The sequence below is a fragment of the Passer domesticus genome, chromosome 13 (assembly GCF_036417665.1).
Source record: "Passer domesticus isolate bPasDom1 chromosome 13, bPasDom1.hap1, whole genome shotgun sequence".
Classification (NCBI taxonomy): Eukaryota; Metazoa; Chordata; class Aves; order Passeriformes; family Passeridae; genus Passer; species Passer domesticus.
This window is the reverse complement of record NC_087486.1, coordinates 15,665,070-15,687,748: the sequence shown is the minus strand read 5'-3', so window position 1 is coordinate 15,687,748 and position 22,679 is coordinate 15,665,070. Positions and strand designations below refer to the sequence as shown.

The window sequence follows — 22,679 nt, the reverse complement described above, 5'->3', positions numbered from 1 at the left end:
GTTTTACTAAAAAGAGAAGAAAAACAAAGGGTCCCATTCCACTATATTTAAATACAAGCTTTGCCAATATCTTGAAGGGCACTTCATCCACTCCCTAGCAAGACTAAGCAGGGAGTTAACCAAGGAGAAGTTCAGAGAAGTCTGGCCAAACATGATCAAAAGTTGATAAAGCTTCTATTTCACCAACATCACTTCCCATCAAAAGCAAGTGATCCAAGTTGTGTATCACAGATGTCTTACATCTGGCAGGAAAAGCATGGAGAGCACCAAGGAAAGGGGATATGCAGGACTTCAGACAAGCAACCCTGTGTATCCTGGGCCTTTTTTTCAAGGTATTCTACTTGCATATTCTATCCCTTGCCTTGGGAAGTTGCCTCTCCACAGCTATGCAGATATTTTCCAGTTCTTCCCCAATAATAATAGTCTATGTTCAACACAATGTCCTCATTTCCTCAGAGAAGAAACTTCCTTATTCAAAGTCACGCCCCTCCTGATGGACATCTCAAAACCTTCTCCACTTACAGGACCACTGCCACAGTACGCAGACACAGTGCCACCATAACAGACCAGCACTTAAAACACATTTGGAGCACAAGCCAAGCCTTCAGCACCCCTCACAACTGGCTCAAAGAATGTATGAAATGGTGCAAATTTACAGAGCATTTGGCAGGCTCTTCCCAGCTGTGTGAATTTCACCATGAATACTTTGTGCTTTTCAGCCATCTCAGGGAGAAACATCACGGCGCTCCACATTAGAGTTCATAAAAATCCGGTGATTAGTGCTGTTACAGCTGTGATCCCAGTTCACACAGACTTTACTGGAAGTGCCACATCAAATGCTAAAGTGCAAGTGCACTCACGATATCAACTGTGTGGATATCCCCATAGAAATGTGCATGATATTTCTATAATATAACACCAGGGCTGGGCTGTTCTGGAAGGTTTGATGTATATGTACACATTTCAGAGCTAACTGCATCAAGGGGACACAGCTCTGCTACCCAGGCTGAGAGTGCAAGTGCACAAGGACGGGAAACAAGTACACAGAGATTACTCCCACCTTCTCATCACATCTGGTTACTAATCCCACCCGAGGAGAAGCAAGGAACCATCACAGCAAACTCTATGAATGTGGAAGTGACTGTGGATACCCAGCAAGCTGAAATGCAATGCTCCCACAACTCCTTTCTCAAAACAAGCAGGCAAAGGTTCATCAGACAACATCTAGCGTTCTGCATGCCATCTCCTCTTACACATTTCCTATGGTAATCGCTCAGCAGCAGAAGGGACTCTTCTCAGGTAGAAGATATTCATAAGGTCAAAGAGTATTTTTGCTATTTCAAAACCATGTGACTATCTGAAGATCCATAAAACCTGCAATTGAAGACACTTTGGACCCTGAAGATCATCCTGTGAAAGACCACTCTGTGTTCATGCTGCTTCATTCCTCCAGGTATCCTGGGACATGTACTCTCAAGACAAACACATCAACTCCATTTCTTGTCTTATGTCATGACTCATGTCCTCCCCTAGGAATTCCAGTTCCCACAGACAGATGTTCCTACTGCTCAAGGTCACCCCTCACACCAGGAAATGGTCAGGCCCTACCCAGTACCACAGGCCACATATTCACTGCCCACTCAAGGCCCATTTCAAGTTTCCTTGTCCTACTCAGCAACGGCAGCACCACAAAACGCTGACAGTATCATGTACAAGCTAGACAGCACACTCTCTACAGCTGACCCATCGTGTTTTGCAATGCTGTAACTATCTCAGAAGAAAACATTACCTGGTAACAATATTCTTTCCAAAGGTGATGTCAAGATGTCTCTAAATGGGAATGACACTGATGTCATGCTCTGAGAGAGAAACCGGAATACGAGTGTAACATGCAAACCTGACCATCTGCAGGAACGTTATTGGAGATTTGGTGGGGAAGGCTCGGGCCTGGGGCTTGATATTTCTTTCTAGTTGTAGAGAGGAATATTGCCCCAAGGCTTTTGAAACAATGTGGCTATCGATACAAATTTGGAAAGGGCAAAACTAGCCAGGGTATTCCATGAGACCTCTCCGAATGGAAACACAAATCCACAATGTGGGGGACTGGGCAGCAGGAAGAGAAACTACCTTTGAAACATTTATTTTTTGTCACACTGGGCTGCCCGAACCCATGCGTTACTAAGAAAAGCAAGAAGATATGTCAAAAAAGAACATGGAAAAACTCTATACTGCCTTTATTGAATCCTTAATGATTCTAGTGGAGGAACCAGCTAGAGACGATGTTTCCTTGGTGCCCAAATAGCCACACTGCATCACATCTCGTACAGAGAGAAATGAAAGAAAAGAAGTTTCAGTAACAATCCATAATAAAACAGGCAGGGTATCAGTCAACAAAGGCAATAAGGCGGAGTGTAGTGCCGGGAGGACTGTCAGAACCACAGCCCCCCTGTCTTGCACTCCTTCAGCAAGCTCGGGTGGAAATACTAAACACAACCAGGCAAGACAGTTTCCAAAGCTGACACCGTGGGGCAAGTCTCACCGCAATGGGCAGGGATTTCATTCTAGAACAGAACAGTTTACACACAGAGCAGTAAACTGCAGCTGCAGACCATAACTGCTCTAGACTGCGGCAGTAATTCTATATTCCCCCTAAGGCCAGATGCTAACCTGCCACTGATACCCTTAAGCACCCGTCAAGCACTCATCGAAAGGAGCCCGGATTCCCGCAGAGCCTGCACACCTGGCGGGACAGAGGTTGGGATAGGGGGAAAAGACGAGCAAGGTATTGCCACTGACCGTGTCGAGGAGAGCGGAGGGCTCCGGCTGCGTGTCCTTGGGCGCGGGGCCGGGCGGCGGCGGAGGGGGGGGGAAGTTGGGGCTGAAAACCATGAGGTCGCTCTTGGCGGCGCCTTCGGCCACGCACAGGCTCCGGCTGTGGCGCTGCGAGTACGACCAGCTGCCCACTTCGCTGGCGCACACGAGCGTGGTGGGCCCGGGCCCCGAGAGCACGGCCGCCCGCGGCGCCCAGCGCGACGCCCCGTACAGCACCACGGCCAGCAGGAACAGGCTGGACACGGCGCAGATGGCCACCACCAGCCACACGTTGGTGGCCGCGCTCGCCGCCCCGGGCCCCAGCTCCACGCCCACGGCCGAGCGCGACGGCGACGACGACGACGAGGAGGAGCCCGCGGCCAGCGCCGCCTCGGCCGCCTCGAGCAGGGATACGCTGAGCGTGGCCGTGGCCGAGCGCGCCGGCTCGCCGTGGTCGCGCACGACGATCAGCAGCCTCTGGCGAGGCCCGTCCGCCTCGTCCAGCGCCCGCGCCGTGCTCACCTCGCCGCTGTAGAGCCCCACGCGGAACGGGCCCTTGCCCCGCGGCTCCCACAGCTCGTAGCGCAGCCACGCGTTGTAGCCCGAGTCGGCGTCCACGGCGCGGATCTTGGCCACCACCTGCCCCGCCGGCGCCCCCCACGCCGCCCACGCCCACAGCGTGCCCGACGCCGAGCCCGCCCCCACGCCCGCCGCCTCGGCCGCCGCCACGGCGCCCGCCTCCGGGGCCGAGCCCGCGGCCGGCAGCAGCGCCGGCGCGTTGTCGTTCTCGTCCAGCACGAAGAGCTGCACCGTGGCGTTGCCGCTCAGCGGCGGCTCCCCCGCGTCCACCGCGCGCACCTCGAACTGCAGCACCTGCAGCTCCTCGTAGTCCAAGGGCTGCAGCGCCCACAGGCGCCCGCTCTCCGCGTCCACCGACACGTAGCTCGACGCCGGACGCCACCCGCCGCCCGACCACCACGACGACGATCCCGCGGCCCCGCCGCCGCCGCCGCCCTCCCACAGCGAGTAGCTGACGCGCCCGTTGCCCGCCTCGTCCGGGTCCCGCGCCCACAGCCGCGCCAGCTCCGCGCCCGCCGCGTTGTTCTCCCGCGCCAGCACCGTGTACACGGCCTGCGCGAAGGCGGGCGCGTTGTCGTTCACGTCCGACACCGGCACCCGCAGCCCGCGGCTGGCGCGCAGCGCCGGCGCCCCGCCGTCCTCCGCACGCACCTCCACCTCGTACTCCGACACCCGCTCCCGGTCCAGCGCCTCGCGCAGCACCAGCGAGTACGAGCCCGCGAACGTCGCCTCCAGACCGAACGGCGACGCCGGCCACACCCAGCACCGCACGCGCCCGTTCTCCCCCGAATCCCGGTCCGACACGCTCAGCAGGGCCACCACCGTCCCCACCGACGCGTCCTCCGCCACCGGCACCGACAGCGACGTCACCCACACCTCCGGCGCGTTGTCGTTCACGTCCAGTACCTTCAGCTCAACTCGGCAGTGACCCGACAGCGGGGGTGTCCCCTTGTCTGTCGCTTCGATACGAAAATCAAAAATACTGACTTCTTCGAAGTCCAGGGCTGCTGTGAGATGAATTTCCCCGGTATTAGGATTGATGGAAATCACGTCTCTTCCACTCGGGGGAATGAAATTCGTAACGGCATAGGTCAATTCACTGTTAATTCCCTCGTCTACATCCGTGGCATTCACCCTCATCACCAGCGTTCCTACGGCAGCGTTCTCCGGCAGCTGCACTTTATACACGGACTGGTTGAACTGGGGCGCGTTGTCGTTCACATCCAGCACCGAGATCACCAGCTCCATGGTGCCCGTGAGAGACGGCCGGCCCCCGTCACTCGCCGTCAGCACCAACCGGTGCACGGGAATCGTCTCGCGGTCCAGAGCTTTCGTTAAAACCAGTTCAGGCTCAATATTTCGCTCATTCGATTTTTGTAAATCCAGAGAGAAATGCTCGCTGGGGCTGAGTGTATAGGTCAGCTGCGCATTCGCTCCGATATCCGCATCTGACGCGCCCTCCAGCGGGAAACGAGACCCGGGCAGAGTGGTGAATTCCGCGATGCTGAGGTTTTTACGAGCGGCGGGGAAGACGGGGGCATTGTCGTTGATGTCGGTGACCTCCAGCTGCACATGGAAGACGCGCAGCGGCCGCTCCAGCAGCACCTCCAGGCGCAGCGCGCACGGCGCGCTCTTGCCGCACAGCCCCTCCCGGTCGAGCCGCGAGCTCACCAGCAGCGCGCCGCTCGCCCCGCTCACCTCCACGCTCGCCCGCCGGCCCGGAGCCACCAGCCGCAGCCGCCGCGCCTCCGCCTCGCCCGCCTCCAGACCCAGGTCCTGCGCCAGACGGCCCACCACCGTGCCGGCCTTGGCTTCCTCCGCCACCGAGTAGCGCACCTGCCCGCCCGCCAGCGCCCAGGCCAGCGCCTGCAGCACCAGCACCCGCAGCACCGCCGCACACCACCGCTCGCCCATCCTCCCTGCCGCCGCTGCCGCCGCTCTCGCCGCCGCTGTCGCCGCTGTGGCTGCCGGCCCCGGCCCGGGCCCCGCACGGCTCCCCGCCGCCGCCCGGACGCACCGGCTCTGCTGCCCGGCCCGCGCCGCCCCCCCGCGCTCACAGCCGGGCTCTCCGCCGCACCGGGGCGGAGCCGCCCGCACTGAGCCGTTCCTGAGCCTGCAGCGACACCGTGCGCTGCTCCGCTGCCTCACACGCTCCGCATCCTCCCCCGCGCTGCCTTCCTGAAATGGGTATGTTTTCTACCGTGTCTTGTTGTCGTGCTCCTCGTTTTTTCCCCCTCATATCTTCTACTGTCTTTGCACGTCATCTTTCATTTCTTCTTCTTCCTTCTTCACTGCCATTTTCATTTGCTTGTTCCCTTGCAATTCATTCTTTTCGGTCATATTTCGTTTATCTTTCCTTTTTTCCTTTGTGCTCCATTCTCTTTCTTCCCTTTCGTCCTTGTCATTCCACTCTTCTTTCTTTCCACTCTTTTCCCATCTCCTTCCACCCACCTCTATCCTTTAGCCGAGTTGGAAGGTCGCCAGTTTTCTCTGGTGCCGCAGAGATCATCAAATGCGGAACCATCATCGCTAATTACGGGCTGCGCTGCTCCAACCAAGGCTGTTAGGAACCAGCTCTGCCCAGCGTCTACTCATAAGTTCGGTGCGTGCTGGTCAGCTCTATGGTCTCTTTCATATTTCCATTCTTCCTTCATTTCTTACTTTCATTATGGCTTTATTTTTATTTGCATCAGTTCATTATTTACTTTACTACTACTACTATTTTATTACTATTACTATTAATATTATTATTATTTTCTTGATGCTATTTATATTTCCCCCTTCCATTTACTTTATTTTCTCTTTCCTTGTTCTTTCTCGATATCTTTTCATTCCTGCTTATCGCTGTCCTATGTCTTTCCCCCCTCTCCTCACCTGTTTCCATCTTGTCTCTTCTGATCTTTTTTTTTTTTTTTTTTTTTTTGTCTTCACTGGAATATTTTCCAAATCCTCACAATGTAATTTGGGAATATCTCTATTTATTCTTCTTTTACATGACCTCTTCATGTACATCCTTGCTTAGTTGTTTTTTTTTTTAAATCTTCTTTCTACATTCCTCCTCCTTCCTTGTCGCTGCATCCCCTGCTCCTCTATTTCCATAATTATATCTTCTGCACATTCTTTCCTTCCACAAAATATTTAAAAATACCTAAAATACCCCTACCACGAACATGCCCTTGGGGTCAGAGTCTCATTTCTCTTCCCTACACCTCCTGTTAATGTGGAGAGGGAGCAGCCAGCTTGCTCTCCATGCACCTCCAACTTCGCTCTGTTCAGGAAAAAGGCCACACTCTTCAGCCTCCAGTGCTCTCAAGGACCCAGCAATAACACAGCAAGGCAGCCAGATGACAAAGAAAAGCTCTGCTACATCAAAAGAGTTTCCACCACTCTCTGACACAGAAGCTGAGGCCACAGTTAATTGGGACATCTGTGCATGGAGGCCTGGAAGAGTTCAATCAAACCAGGGAATTTTCTCATTCCAGAACTCAAACCTATCACAGCCCAGCATGACAACCTCCCTTAAAGACCTAAAAAAGCACTGGGCAGACACAGCTCCTGAGGACTCCTCATGTACCTCAATCCTTCCTGACTTTCCTCTTGCATTTTCAAAGTTCTCTTCCTCTCTGGAAGGCATCTGCTGCCTAGACAGCACACCAAGAACCTTGGTATCTATGAAGCCCCAAGGAAAATGTCTCCACTCACCTTAGGATGATCCACTTGTCACACAGCCAACAAAAGCCATGAAGGTAACACCATAACAATGTCACTAAGAACACTCCCCTGACCTCCTACACATCTGTTTGGTGAAATGAATTTTGGTCCCTCCTTCATTCCTGCTTGCTGTCACCCACTCAGGCTGTGCCTGGAAGCATCAGAAAAGGAATATGAGCAGGTGACAAATGCTGCCTTGGTGCAATAGGGTGAACATTCTGCTAATTCAACAAAAAGATGCCATAACTGAACAGGAAATAAAATACAACAGTCTCAAGAACATTCACATTTGCTCTATGACTTACCTCTTCTGAACTGGTTCCTTCTTCAGAAAATAAATATTTTTGGGGCGGGAAAGTTGGCTTTCAAGGATAATTGTGCTTAACATTATCAGTGTTTTTGGGGAAGCTGGGCAGAAAAACATCACTTATGTTCCACAGAAACTGGACAACATGTAGTGTCCATTACGCATTTCTAGGGGAAAGAGGAAGCAGATCTGTAAACTACAGAAATTATCTCAAAATAAACCTCAGAAGACAGGAACAGGCATCCGCCACAATGATGGGGAATGCCCCAAATATCTGCCATCTTGCCAATGAGAGACAGGAAATAAACACAACAACAAACAAACCCAGAAAAACAAAAGCATGTGCAGTTTGATAGAGAAAAGGATAATAACAATAATAAAAAGTCCCATCCTCCTGTCTTGAAAAGCAAATTTTGGCAACATCTTGAATACCAAGACCCATCTGGCAAGACAAAGCAGAAACACAATGAGGGAAAGATTCAGAGCAGCATGATCCAAATTCCAAAAGGTTCTCTCTGACCAACAACATTCCATACCCAACCCAAGTAATTAAAGGCATACAGGATAGATGTTTACACTAAGAGCAATACCAGGAAGAACAACAGTGCCCTGATATGCAGAACTCCTGGGTGTCCTGAGAGGATCCCAGGAAAGCAGCACTGTGTGGTGGAATATTTCTGAAATATTCTACTGTAATCCACTATTTTGCACCCTGGGAACTGGTACCTCCGCAGCTAAACAGACATTTTCCATTTCCTCCTCAAATATATATTCAAATTCTCCCCTTTCCTCATGCCTGCCACAAAAACATATACAAAATGATACAAATCCATTCTGTGATTCTTTAACTTGTCCCTCATGCCAGGATGCTTTTTGCCTTTTCAGCAATTTCAAATACAAACCGAATTCTTAAAGTTTCTGCAAGTAGAGTAATGAAAAATACTAATTGCCGTCCCCTCAAGTCTTCTTCAAGAAAATTACACCAAACCTGAACCTCAAATCCCATCAAAACGTTAAGAGTGGAAGAATTCCTATAACAGAAAACCAGAACCAGGCTGCTCTGTAGAATTGGAGGTTTGGTGTGTACATCCAGACACAAGAATAAGCCATGTGTGATAACAGGACTCACCATCTCTGCCCAGACTGACCAGGCAGGAGCACAAGAAGGGGAAGAAAAGCACAACAAGATTACACCCACCCCCTCAACTGCCCTTAAATATCATGTCTCAAGAGAAGTACAGATCCACCATGGCAAGAGCTGTGGAAGCTGCTACAAGAACCCTACAATACACATGGAAAGCAGTTTGTAGTGCCACTCTCCCACAACACCACCCCCAAAACAGCAGCAAAAATGTTCATCAGTCTGCATGTTACCAGCTGTTACCCAGCACATTCCCTGTGTCAGGCCAGAGGCAGCACAAGGGACTCTCTCTGATGGGAGATATTCATAACCTCAAAGGACTCCGTGGCCATTTCAATACCACATATTATCTCAAGGTTCAAAAGGCCTCCAACATCAGACCCTTGGAACTTGGGAAAGAATCCTGGCCACAAACACTCTGTGCCAATTCTACCTACTGCAAGGCATGCTTCACTCCTCACTTTGTAACATTAATTCTCGAGTCAAAGGCATCATCTCACATCTCCTATTCCTCTCTTCTTATGCCACGGTCCATAATTTCACAGATTATTTCTCGTTCCCTCAGAAAATCGTCCCATTTCTCCAGAACACCATCCCAGTGTTCACAATGATTCTGTGGGACCAACCAAAATGGAGAAATTATACTCTGCACATTGAAAATACATTAGACCACAAGTCCAAATCGCCAGCTGTCCCCAGAACACTTGTAGAGGGAAATGACAGAGGATGAGGACAGAGAAGAAACCACAGGTGAAACCATCTAAGTCAACACTATGCAAAAGCAGTAAGGCAGTACACAGTACCTACGGGTCTGTTACCAACGCAGCCTCCTTCTTTTGCGCTCCTACACTAAACCCGGGAGAAAACATTACATACCGGACAGCAAGAGCGCTGACTGCAAAGGTGACTCCTTAGAGAAGGGATTTCATCTTAGGGGAACACAATTCATATCCACATCAGCAAACCTTAGCTGCGGACCGTTACAGCACAGAGGTGCCGCTAATCTTTTATCTCCAGCAAGCCTTCCCCTCCCACAAGCAGGAGTTCTGCGGCTCCGGCAGGACCCTGCGACAGATGCAAAGGTGTCTTGGATTTCCTAAGCACCAGTCAAGTACCCAACGCCCTCGGACCGCGGCAATTTGGCCTGGATCCCAGCAGCGACTGAAAAGGGCACACAACAAAAGACGCAGAAAAGGGAGTATAGGTAGAAATGAGCAAGCATTGCCACTGACCGTGTCGAGAAGAGCGGAGGGCTCCGGCTGCGTGTCCGTGGGCGCGGGGCCGGGCGGCGGCGGCGGCGGCGGAGGGGGGAAGTTGGGGCTGAAAACCATGAGGTCGCTCTTGGCGGCGCCTTCGGCCACGCACAGGCTCCGGCTGTGGCGCTGCGAGTACGACCAGCTGCCCACTTCGCTGGCGCACACGAGCGTGGTGGGCCCGGGCCCCGAGAGCACGGCCGCCCGCGGCGCCCAGCGCGACGCCCCGTACAGCACCACGGCCAGCAGGAACAGGCTGGACACGGCGCAGATGGCCACCACTAGCCACACGTTGGTGGCCGCGCTCGCCGCCCCGGGCCCCAGCTCCACGCCCACGGCCGAGCGCGACGGCGACGACGACGACGAGGATCCCGCGGCCAGCGCCGCCTCGGCCGCCTCGAGCAGCGACACGCTGAGCGTGGCCGTGGCCGAGCGCGCCGGCTCGCCGTGGTCGCGCACGACGATCAGCAGCCTCTGGCGAGGCCCGTCCGCCTCGTCCAGCGCCCGCGCCGTGCTCACCTCGCCGCTGTAGAGCCCCACGCGGAACGGGCTCTTGCCCCGCGGCTCCCACAGCTCGTAGCGCAGCCACGCGTTGTAGCCCGAGTCGGCGTCCACGGCGCGGATCTTGGCTACCACCTGCCCCGCCGGCGCCCCCCACGCCGCCCACGCCCACAGCGTGCCCGACGCCGAGCCCGCCCCCACGCCCGCCGCCGCAGCCGCCGCCGCCTCGGCCATCACGGCGCCCGCCTCCGGGGCCGAGCCCGCGGCCGGCAGCAGCGCCGGCGCGTTGTCGTTCTCGTCCAGCACGAAGAGCTGCACCGTGGCGTTGCCGCTCAGCGGCGGCTCCCCCGCGTCCACCGCGCGCACCTCGAACTGCAGCACCTGCAGCTCCTCGTAGTCCAAGGGCTGCAGCGCCCACAGGCGCCCGCTCTCCGCGTCCACCGACACGTAGCTCGACGCCGGACGCCACCCGCCGCCCGACCACGACGACGACGATCCCGCGGCCCCGCCGCCGCCGCCCCCGCTGCCCACGCCGCCCTCCCACAGCGAGTAGCTGACGCGCCCGTTGCCCGCCTCGTCCGGGTCCCGCGCCCACAGCCGCGCCAGCTCCGCGCCCGCTGCGTTGTTCTCCCGCGCCAGCACCGTGTACACGGCCTGCGCGAACGCGGGCGCGTTGTCGTTCACGTCCGACACCGGCACCCGCAGCCCGCGGCTGGCGCGCAGCGCCGGCGCCCCACCGTCCTCCGCACGCACCTCCACCTCGTACTCCGACACCCGCTCCCGGTCCAGCGCCTCGCGCAGCACCAGCGAGTACGAGCCCGCGAACGTCGCCTCCAGACCGAACGGCGACGCCGGCCACACCCAGCACCGCACGCGCCCGTTCTCCCCCGAGTCCCGGTCCGACACGCTCAGCAGGGCCACCACCGTCCCCACCGACGCGTCCTCCGCCACCGGCACCGACAGCGACGTCACCCATACCTCCGGCGCGTTGTCGTTCACGTCCAGCACCTCCAGCACCACCTTGCAGTGACCGGAGAGCGGGGGCATACCCTTATCCATTCCTTTAATGTGTAGTTCGTAAAAAGTAACGGTCTCGAAGTCAAGGGCGCCCGTCAGTCTGATCTCTCCACTGTTGGCATGGATGTTGAATAAATCTCCTGCTGATGGGGGAACAGTAGTATCGATCTCATATATAATTTCACCATATATTCCCGTGTCGGAATCTGTGGCGTTCACCTGTGCTACAAGCGTCCCCTCCAATGCGTTTTCAGACAAAACTACGTTATACACGGACTGGTTGAATTGGGGGGCATTGTCGTTCACGTCTAGCACCGAGATCACCAGCTCCATGGTGCCCGTGAGAGACGGCCGGCCCCCGTCACTCGCCGTCAGCACCAACCGGTGCACGGGAATCGTCTCGCGGTCAAGAGATTTCGTGAGGACCAGAAACAGGGACTTAGTGCGAGAGTTACTGCTTTCTTCCTCTATTCTAAAATAATCGTTGGGACTGAGTGTGTAGGAGAGCTGCGCGTTCGCTCCGATATCCGCATCTGACGCGCCCTCCAGCGGGAAACGAGACCCGGGCAGAGTGGTGAGTTCCGCGATGCTGAGGTTTTTCCGGGCGGCGGGGAAGACGGGGGCATTGTCGTTGATGTCGGTGACCTCCAGCTGCACATGGAAGACGCGCAGCGGCCGCTCCAGCAGCACCTCCAGGCGCAGCGCGCACGGCGCGCTCTTGCCGCACAGCTCCTCCCGGTCGAGCCGCGAGCTCACCAGCAGCGCGCCGCTCGCCCCGCTCACCTCCACGCTCGCCCGCCGGCCCGGAGCCACCAGCCGCAGCCGCCGCGCCTCCGCCTCGCCCGCCTCCAGACCCAGGTCCTGCGCCAGACGGCCCACCACCGTGCCGGCCTTGGCTTCCTCCGCCACCGAGTAGCGCACCTGCCCACCCGCCAGCGCCCAGGACAGCGCCTGCAGCACCAGCACCCGCAGCACCGCCGCACACCACCGCTCGCCCATCCTCCCTGCCGCCGCCGCTCTCGCCGCTGTCGCCGCTGTGGCTGCCGGCCCCGGCCCGGGCCCCGCACGGCTCCCCGCCGCCGCCCGGACACACCGGCTCTGCTGCCCGGCCCGCGCCGCCCCCCCGCGCTCACAGCCGGGCTCTCCGCCGCACCGGGGCGGAGCCGCCCGCACCGAGCCGTTCCTGAGCCTGCAGCGACACCGTGCGCTGCTCCGCCGCCGCACACGCTCCGCATCCTCGCCTGCGCTGCAGCCCCGCGGATGGCCGGCTCCTCTGATGTTTCTTCCTACCGTGGTCGAGTTTCTTTCTCTCTTTCTTTGTCTCTTTTTTCTTTCCTTTTTCTTCTTTCGTTCTTGCCTTGTCTTCCTTCCTTAGCCTTCTCTAGTTTCTCCGTTGTCTCTTCTTGGTTTTTTTTTCTCCCTTTCTGTTTTATTTCCCTTTTTTCTTTCTTCTCTTTGTTCTTTTTTTCATCCTTGCCTTGTCATGCCCTATCGTTTACTCCCCTTTCCCTTCTCTTTCTTTCCTTTTCTCTTCCTTATCCCTTCTGGTGGATCGTTCGTTGCCTTTGGCACCGCGGTGGGCATCATCAAACAGGAGCAGATAGCACGAGTTACGGACACCAGCGCCGGATGTGATGCTCTCCCCAAGCCGGATCTTTTTAGGCACCTGCTCCATTCTGCATTTAGAGGTAATTTCGGTGTGTCTTGGTCTTCTCGTCTGCTTCTCTCTGTCCTTTGTTCTTTGCTAGTTTACAGGTACATATTCCTTCTTATTTTTCTCCTCCATTCCTGTATTCTTCTGCTATGTATTTGGTGCATTCTTGTAATGTAATTTATGGTTTAATCTTATTTTCTTTTCTTTGTAATCTTTTTGCCTCCTTTCTTTCTTCCTTTTTCACCCTCCTTTCTTTCTGTGTGCAGTGATACCATCAATGACATGTCACTAAAATAGTTTATGGTTTCTTCCATTCTCTCTTTCCATTTATTTCTTCATCTTTTCCCCCTTATCTTTTATTTCTGCATTGTTTCTTCCTGCTTTTCTTTCTTATAGTCTTCTGTTTCCCCGATTTCTTCTCTTCTCTTTTTGCCTCTTTTTTGTGTCTTTAACAAACTAATTTTTCATTATTACATCACTCTCGACATGGAATGTGGACGTGTATTTTGGCAAGAGCTGCCCTTCCTTTTTCCTGCCGACTTGCATATCTCCAGATGAGAAACAAGCTTCCCGCTTTTCTGTAATTTATGCAAGACAGATATACTGTCCCTTCCCTCATCACTTCCCTCCCGTTTTGGAAGACGGACACACTACTGAACCCATTATCTCAATGAAGAGAATCCACCTCCCTCTGACAGAGAAGCCCAAGCCCCAGAAGTTTCGACATCTGTGTAAAGGGCTTCAATTACACCAAAAACCCAGGGGATTGTTTGAATCTTTCCTTCGGAGATTCAAACCCATCAGAGCCCAGCACACCAATCCTCCAAGAATGCTGAAAAAGTACGGGACCAGCACAGCTCCTGCACGCTATTCGTACAGCTCAATAAAGAGCTGCTCTCGAAGCCTCCTTTTCCACCTGCACGATGAATGGCAAGCTCTTGCTTCTCCATTCCGGGAGACAACCTCTGCCAGGATAGAGCAAGAACCTCCCCATGCAGGGGCAGAGATATCCAGCTAGGTAGATATTCTGCAGTTTGTCACTAATGACACAGCCCACGTGCTACAAAGCATCTTCCATCAAGAAAGACTCTTCCCTACTCAAATTCAGCTTCCCTATGACAAACCCCCAATCCCTAAAAGGGTCACTGCCACAGGATGCAGACACTGCCCCACCACAACATTCCTCATTAACGGAGGAGAAAAGAAAAGAAAAGAAAAGAAAAGAAAAGAAAAGAAAAGAAAAGAAAAGAAAAGAAAAGAAAAGAAAAGAAAAGAAAAGAAAAGAAAAGAAAAGAAAAGAAAAGAGTACAGTCTTCCTTTCTCCATCCCAGCAAAGCCGATTTCGTGGCTGTGGGAAGATTTTCTACCACTATTTAAAGCTTCACAGCAAAATCGTTCAGATGCTCTCGTTCTGCCCTCGTCTGCATTCACCTGCCCTTGTTCACATTCACCACCTGCCCCAGGGCCCTGCAAGCAGCGGCCCCGCGGCCACAGAACCTCCCCGAGGAGCACCAAGGACATGAATAACTTCTGCTGCCACCTCTGTAGCTTCTGTACACAAACCACGGTTCAAAACATTATTAAATACGATTGTGTTACTGACCTGTTTGTGCTCCTGCTTTATTGATCTGTGCCGCCGGTTCATATGGAAACCTTCTGCTGAAGGTTTTCTGCGGGTATAAATGATGTCTTCATTCCAGATCCATCCCTGATGCCATTTTTGTCTGGCTTATGCCATCAATGCAAAGATGAATTCTTCCTAATGTGTCTTTGTAACTTACCTGCATTTTCGTATCACAACCAGCAGCCGGGTTTTCTCCCCGAGGAAGACATTCAGACAGTTTACGTCTCATATCCCAAATCCTGGTGGAATTAGGCTTTGAAGATAAAGAGTGGTCCTCCCCTCCAGCGCTTCTCTCACGTGGAGCAGCCCACGGTAAACAGCAAAAGGAGCCTCTGGCAGGCACTGCTGCTGCTGAGGACTGGGGTTGATCAAACCCATTAGCACATCCTTTTCTCGTTCCTAACATCCACACGGGTTTTGTCCTTATCTTCCTTGGATCAGGTTTGCCGATTCACACTCTCCTTACCATAGACCTCAAGTAGACACACAGGTAAATCCATTCTATCAAGTAGAACAGCATTTGTTAACTTTTTCCAGGTGCAGGCAACAGATTTGATCTCTTTCATAACAGAGGACCGGCGAGAAAATTCTGCACAGCACAATTTTTGTCAGGCTGATCTGGAGACATGTTCACAAACTCATGAGTTTCCTGGAGTTTTCTGGTAGTTTGTTTCAATTTCTGTAGCAAAAGGAAATACAGTCGTTTGGGTAGAGATCACTGTCTTGACTCATGGATGGGAAGAGATGCTGGGGATGATCTTCTATCAACAAATCAATCATGTTTGCTCCATGTGAATCCAGGACAAGAGGTGTTTAAGCAGGACAGATTTTGGCTTTTGGCTTGGGTTTTCTTAGTTTGTTTGGGTTTTTAGTTTGGTTATGTTTTGGGTTGGTTTTGGGTTTTTGTTTGTTCAGTTGGTTTTGTTTTTATTTTCGTGGTGAGTTTGTTTCGGTTGACTGGGGTTTTCCCCCCACACTTACCTGTTTCTGTTTGCTATTAATTCACTTACCTGGAATAAGTAGGTCTTCTCTGGAGAAATACTTCATGCCGTGTTCATAGAGGTGAAAATGTAATGCTGATGTCAGCAAATTCGATCTAGAAGTATCTTAAGAGCCGTACTAAGTTAGGATTGCTGTACGCAAAATGTAGTCGGATATCTTAAATCAGTAAAACAGCTGCTAATGAGGTGACAAGCAGTGACTTCGAGAACACAGGATACGGTGTTCTTTTTATTTTGGTCTGAACACCTGTCTATATAACTTTCATATCAACCAAGTAGCAGCTTCACTAAATGGTTCCACAACGCCAAACATCTGACCTTAACTAGAAATAAAAATGTTTCTAAACACGAAGACAGAGCCAAAGACTCCAAGATCACCTAGAGGAAGAGTTGTTTCTTGCTTATTCAGATCCAGTCCATGCGAAATTCTCACACTGATGAAATCCAGGTACTTATCTGAGTAGCAGTGGGGTAGGGGATGACATTGGCGAATCCTTAGGCATTGTAGCATTGCATTACTACTACACAACTAAGTTCCTTTCATACCACCTACACCTACAAGAGGAACCCACAAAGGTCAGAAGAAAAAGCTGAAATGATCCTGCAGAAAGCACACGAGTTGGTGGAAGGCTTGGTTTAGCTATTTCAGCTTTGGTCAGCCTCAGAGCATTCCCAGTGCTTCTGACTAAGCAGCGAGACGTGAGGAGTGGTGATACACAGCGAGGATCTGTAGAAAAAAATCAGTATAAACGAGTCATCTTAACACCCTGAAAGCCCATCAAGTGCCTGAACGTTACTTTGAGTCCCCTTCATTAGGCAGGAACGGATTAAAGTCCTGAAAAATAATAACTTTGGGTGTTTTGACAAGTTCAGAGCATCCATCAGAGCTCACAGACTGACCGCTGGACTCTTAGAAAAGCAAGCACAGCCCAGTGGCAAACACAAGTCAAAAGGTTCATCTCCTATTGCTCTGTAGAGAGTGGAGAGACACACAGACATTTCCAGGGGTGTTTGGAATGCTCTATTTAGACCCACGCTGAAATTAGATCATTACTCCAGTTACACTTGGAGACAAGACATGAAGAATTGGCAAGAGAAGGAAAAGCAGCAGTTCCGACAGAATCGCTCCCGTCATGCAGGACTTTTCCAGCCCCACCATCCCAAAATGGAAAGTACCGCACAGCAGCTCCACATCGGCCGCCTCAGGGCGACTGTCTCCACCGACGAGCATCCGGAAAGAAAATCCCGTTCCCTCCTGAAGGGCAAAGTCCCGAACTCGCATGGTGGGATTTATCTTTGTGTCGTTCTCACCTCTTTGGTGCAGTTTAGCTCTTAGAGCACCGCACAGAAAAGCCGGGTCCGGTTTCAAAGCCTCCTGAGGCCGAAAGCTCTTCTACCATTCAAGAGTACCCTAAGCACCGAGACAAGGACTGCTCACAGGGTCCCATCGGTCTTCCAGCGAGGCATTTCTCCCTGGACAACGCGGGTCGGGGACGAGGAAGGAGATGCCGTGGTGGCTCAGCGGCCGGAGCACCCACGCCGCGGCGTTTCGTCTTCGCTTCTGCACATCACCTGCAGCGGCCACCGAACAGAAGGGGTCAGGGACAGAGAGCGGGGCACGGACAACAAAGCCGTCCCTTCCCCGTCTGTCTTCGGGAGCTGGCACAGATGAAGTCCCGACCTTCTTCGGGAGGCGATGCCGGTGACCGGCCCCGCCGTGGGCCCTGAGCTGTCCCGCTCTCCCGGGCACCCGGCGCCTTGTCAGCGCCTTCATTCCCCCGCAGAGGCCCAGCTCCCGGCTCGGCCGGCTTTCCACGCCTCAATCCGCAGGAAGAGAAGAGCGGCACCACTCGGAAAGCGCGTTAATAAAACATACCCGAAAAATTAAAATAAAATCTAATAATAATAAAACACTAACAGCCACTGCCAAGCCACTCCCCAGGGGGGGCGCACGGAGCCTCTCGGAGGACGGAACCCGCTTCTCTCCGCCTCCCTCGTCCGCCCCGCCCGCCGGAAGCTCCCGGCAGCCTTCGTTCCGACCGGCGGCGGCGGCGGCTCCGGGATCGGCGTCGCTGCCGGGAGATGGAGCGGGGCCGGGCTCTCGCTCATCCCCCGCGGGCTGAGACCGCTGGCAGCGGCTTTTCCCTCGCTGTCTCCCTCTCTCCTGTCGCTCGAGGTGTCGTCCTCAAGCACCCTTTATTTCGGCCGGAGTTCCGCTGCGTGGGGTTTATGGAAGCCGGGGTTTTCTCACGTGTTAGGGGTTGTAGGGACATGGTGCCTTCCTGCTGGCCGCTCCTGGATTCTCTAAGGGAAGGCACGTCTGCCCCCACGGACTGCGGGCAGGCGAAGATGTCCTTCAGCAAGACACATTTTGGTTGCTTATTCCGCGATGAGAGCTGATGCGATAACCGCTCCACTCTCCCATCCTTGCTCAGTTAACACAAGTGCCACCCAGACACTGGCAGTGGCGCAGGGAGTCCCCGTTTTCCCGGGAGACAGCCAGCACCGAGCCCTGGCCGTGGGCTGCAGGGGTTCTTCCCTGCCCGCTCCTTCGCTGCTCAGCGCGGGGAGGAGCTGAGCTGAAAATCCCCCGAGAAAACACACGAGGCACCTTTACAAGTGGAGGATAAGACGTGGAGAACAATATTTATGGGCACCAATTAGCACTGACCCACAGGAAAAGCGGGAGAGGTCGGGGATCCCGCCCAGAGCTGGGGACACATGACAGCCCCTGGGAGCGGGGTTTCTCTGGGGCAGGACCCTTTGGAAAGGATCTCGATAAAGAGCCTGACTTCCCAGGGGCTGGCCGAGCCTACGAGGCTTGCAGAGGTGATGATGAACACCCACCCTGGGCCTGAATTCCCGTTCTTTGCGGATCCATGCGGGTCCTGTCCCGGGGGCGAGGGAAGCTCCGCGTTGTCCGTCCCTGGAAAAGCCGTGCGGGGACCGGGCACTCCTGGAGCCCGGCGATTCCATCGCTCTCCATTTGCTAAGTTCACTCCCCAGACACCATTAGAGCTGCCTCTCGGGAGCAGATGGTTCCCCTCCGTCCCGAGCTTCATCCCGGACAGATTGCATACAATTTATTAATAACCCAACAGATGCTCGGGCACTTTCCAGCTCAGATTATATTTCCTGATTGCTCAAATCCCGGCGGGGGGGAGCTGTTCGTTTATCTTCCACCGTTCCTCTTTGTGCCTTACCAGCACCTACCCTACAAGGGTGACATCCTTGTGTGTGTGCCCCGGTCCTAATTCGGGGTGTAAGTGTCTGATAACTAAACAAGGCCTGATGCCAGCCTTGGTTCGGCCCTTCCAGCCCCGGGAGAACCGCGGTTGTGCTGCCGGGGCCGCCCCACTTCCCCCGGCACTGCACGGACGGGACCCTCCAGTGCTGCTGGTGCCCGGCTCGCCAGTGTCTGGCACATGTCGTGATTCCCGGTAAAACATCAAGCACTTACGCCCTTTAATTCCAGGGGTTGTGCTAACTGGGCCGCGAAGAGTCGGGTTCCCCCTCCCGGAGCTGCGGGGATTGCTGTATCCAGGTGAAATTAAAACATCATCATGAAAAAACACTCGACACGAACTCCCCCAGCCCTGGGCAGTTCGGGCAGTGAGACAGGCAGAGCTGAGGGCCGGTAACCTCTTCTCCCTCACGAACACAGGGTCTTAAGAAAGGAGTATTTGTAATTTAAGGAGGGGGATGTACAAGGAGATGCACAGGGCTTATGCCCTGTGAGACCCCTCCTGGAACAAGATAAAATGCTCCGAGCTCCAGAAAAAGCCATCACAGACCTTTCAGCAATGCTGTGTTCAATTTTAATGTATAAAATGGGCTTTTCTTTGCTCTGTAGGGAGAAGCACAAAAGCAGCAGGTTGTTTATCCTACTGAATAAACTAAATGCAGGTCTCTGAGGGACCTTATGCAAACCACTTACCTTGAAACACAACCCCACGGGAAAGTGAGCTATGGAGAGAGGCACAGTTAATGTTTTACATCTTCAAAGCAGCATCCAAGTGCCTGGCTCAGCACCAGCTACCATCAGGTACCAAGGAAGGTAGGGACTGTGATTGTAATTAGGAATGCAGGAACCACTTTTAAGACATAGGTAACAGGATGTTTGGGGCTGGAGTTTATTGGAGCCTGAGGCAGGGATTAACCCTAAAGGCTCAAGGCTAAAATTAAGTCTTGAGGCTGAAGGTTAATTGCTAAAGCGAGAATTTGGAGGGAAAATGCATTTATTATTAGGACACACGCCACAGTGTAGCTTTAAAATAAAAATAGGCAATCATTTCTGCTCAGTGGTAAAAGGCACTTCACTTTCTGTGAATGCAGGTGAGAGACACTCTCAGCAATAACAGCAGAAGAATATTAAAGTCTGTTACATTTTTCATAGCCCTTGACATTTGCAATATAATTCCACTTCCTTGCCTTCACCAAGCCAAACAGATTTAGTGCAGGGAGGAGTTTTCTTCATTTCAACCTCTGTAAATAAAGTCAGAGAATGATGTGGTTGCAGAAGAAATAGTTCCTTCCTCCTTGCTTTACAGCAAGAGGGAAGAGTGGCATGAAATGATGGAAAGGGAAATCAGGGTATAAAAGCTGAGGGGGTTGTTAAGATGGCCAGAGGAGAGGATGCAAAGGGGGGTTGTGGGCTGGCAGAGACTGAGCTCTTTGCAGTTTCAGGCAGAATCCCTTTAATACCTTGTACCCAGAACCCACAGCAATTTCATTTCTTATCCAGAGGTTCCCCTAATACCTCAGGCTGCCTGAAATGTCCACCAGAAAGGAAGTGCAGGGAAATTCCAACACTGGTACAGGTTTCCTGGTCAGACAGCAGCTTTAAATCCAGTTTTTAATGCTTTGACCATCCTTCTTCCTTGTTTTTGCAATAACAACTAAAAATATTATCCGATAGCAGAAATTCTTAGAGTTGGTTAAATTAGACAAATCTGTACCTGTAGTTCTTTCCCTTTGCTGTACACCAGCTGTGCAGGTCCTGAAAGCCATCTCCTTTTTCCTTCACAGGCCTTCCAAATGCTTACATCCTCAATGAGTTTTCCTAGGTCCCAGAATAAAGCAAAGAATGAGGAAAACCTGCAACAGTAACAAATCTTTTTCTGGATTGATCAATGTTCTTCAATCATTCACCACGTTCTGTCACTGACAAATTGTCACCGCAGTAAGGAAATCTTCTTCAGTCACACACATATTTTAAGGGAATGATGTAAAGATGTGATCTGATGCTGTTTTGCTTATTTCTAGTCCTTCTCATTAATAAACTCAAGAAAAGGGAAATACAAGCACAACCAAAATAAGTGTTGCAATGAGAACCTTGTAAGAAACCAAAGTAAAATTGTAAGGATTCACTTCCTACATTCTCCCCCTTTGTTCCCATCACAATTGCCTTGTAAATGAAAGGCTCAGCTGTACTATTCACCACTTGGAGGGAAGAAACATCCATAAAGACCAAATGGAATCATCCCCTGAAAGATCAACTGGATAAACTTGCAGAAGAGACCTTCCCTCAGTTGGGAACTTCAGCTGTCACCACAGAAAGAACACGTGGAAATGTTTGGGGAAAAGGGAAAGGGGTGGGGAACTGGGGCTCCTGCAGCAGTTATTCCAACTAGGAAAAAATGTTCATTGTCTGCAGACTGATGCAGACAGATTTCTAAACAGGCACAGGTAGCGATGCAGGGCCAGGCTCTGCAGGTTGTCCTTGTAGAGTTTGACAGGAAGACATTGAAGTTTTTTCTAAGGTACAAATCTGGTACAAACCTCTGTCTATATTCTAGACAGAAATGGTTGAATTATAAGTGATTGCAGAGGCTTGGCCAGTTTGGAAAATTGCTATGACCAGTTGGCCCTCTTCCACATGTCTTAAATCACACTACAGTCTTAGCTAAAACTCCCCTCTCCTCTCCTCTCCTCTCCTCTCCTCTCCTCTCCTCTCCTCTCCTCTCCTCTCCTCTCCTCTCCTCTCCTCTCCTCTCCTCTCCTCTCCTCTCCTCTCCTCTCCTCTCCTCTCCTCTCCTCTCCTCTCCTCTCCTCTCCTCTCCTCTCCTCTCCTCTCCTCTCCTCTCCTCTCCTCTCCTCTCCTCTCCTCTCCTCTCCTCTCCTCTCCTCTCCTCTCCTCTCCTCTCCTCTCCTCTCCTCTCCTTATATTCCCAATATTTCCACTGTTTAAACTCAGATGAATGATCCTGGCAGAGTCACAGAGCCACTTCCTTCTGCTCAAGTAATACCAAAATTACAACGTTGCCCTATATTTGAGGTGGGAGGCCAAAAACTTGGGTCAGTAGAGCCTGATGGGTGTGCAGCTGATAGGAGGCATGATTGGTGCAGGGCACATCCAGGCTTTGGGAGATTCCTGGGAAGCCTGGCTCCAAATGAGACAAACAAAAAAAGGTTTTCTTGGTATCTCTGTGAAATATTGCCCTGAGCTATGTGTTGTACACAAATGTGATGCATATGTGGAAGTGTCCAAATTGCCTCATTTCTTGTTGTGGTCACAGCAACGTGTTTGGCTCTTTTGGATTAATGAAAGCAAAAAGCTGTCAGCACAGAATCCCAGAACAGTTGTGTTTAGAAGAGATCTCTAGGCAATACTTGGTGTGTCATGTTGTGTCCCTTTCCTCTGCTCACAGCAGGCTCCTCAGGACTGAATCCAATCAGTGATTTTACTGTTTATTTCCTTGGCATTTGAAAGCTGGAAAAAAAAGGTTTTATTTGAAGGGTTTTGCTTGGTTTGTTTTGATGGAGATGTGTCCACATCATTCTTGTTTCAGAGGCCTTTTTGTGTACATGAGCTTAAAAATGTTCCCTGTCTTTGTCAAGCCTGCTGCTCTCTGCTCATCTTTAAGGCAACAACCAGCTGTATGTGTGCCAAAAGATTTTACTGGGAAAAAACCCATAAAGCAGCAAGCAATCCAGTTAAGCCAATGAATGACAGCACCACAGCCCCAGCCTAGAAAGCACTGAGAGCTGCATCCAGACTGATGCTTAATTTGCCACCAAAATAAATAAATAAATCAAGCCTTAAGCACCCCGAGGTTCATCAGGGAAACAAAAGCCAGT

At 52.4% G+C, this 22,679-nt stretch overlaps 2 protein-coding genes across 2 annotated transcripts in view; both read right to left on the bottom strand.

Moving 5' to 3' along the window:
• Positions 1-12,334, bottom strand: part of LOC135279919 (protocadherin alpha-C2-like) — a 179,108-nt gene extending 166,774 nt beyond the window's left edge. The window contains exon 1 of the mRNA XM_064387492.1: positions 9,782-12,334. Coding sequence (XP_064243562.1) covers positions 9,782-12,319 — 2,538 coding nt within the window. The 5' untranslated portion in view covers positions 12,320-12,334. The remainder of the gene's footprint in view (positions 1-9,781) is intronic.
• Positions 1,069-5,442, bottom strand: LOC135280110 (protocadherin alpha-8-like). Its single transcript, XM_064387861.1, has one exon. It carries the CDS (start codon positions 5,302-5,304, stop codon positions 2,683-2,685), a length of 2,622 nt encoding a protein of 873 aa, XP_064243931.1. The 5' UTR covers positions 5,305-5,442; the 3' UTR covers positions 1,069-2,682.
• Positions 12,335-22,679: the final 10,345 nt, after the last annotated feature.

Coding starts and splice junctions, on each gene's coding strand:
- LOC135280110 (XM_064387861.1), bottom strand. CDS start 5,304: ATGGGCGAGCGGTGGTGTGCGGCGGTGCTGCGGGTGCTGGTGCTGCAG.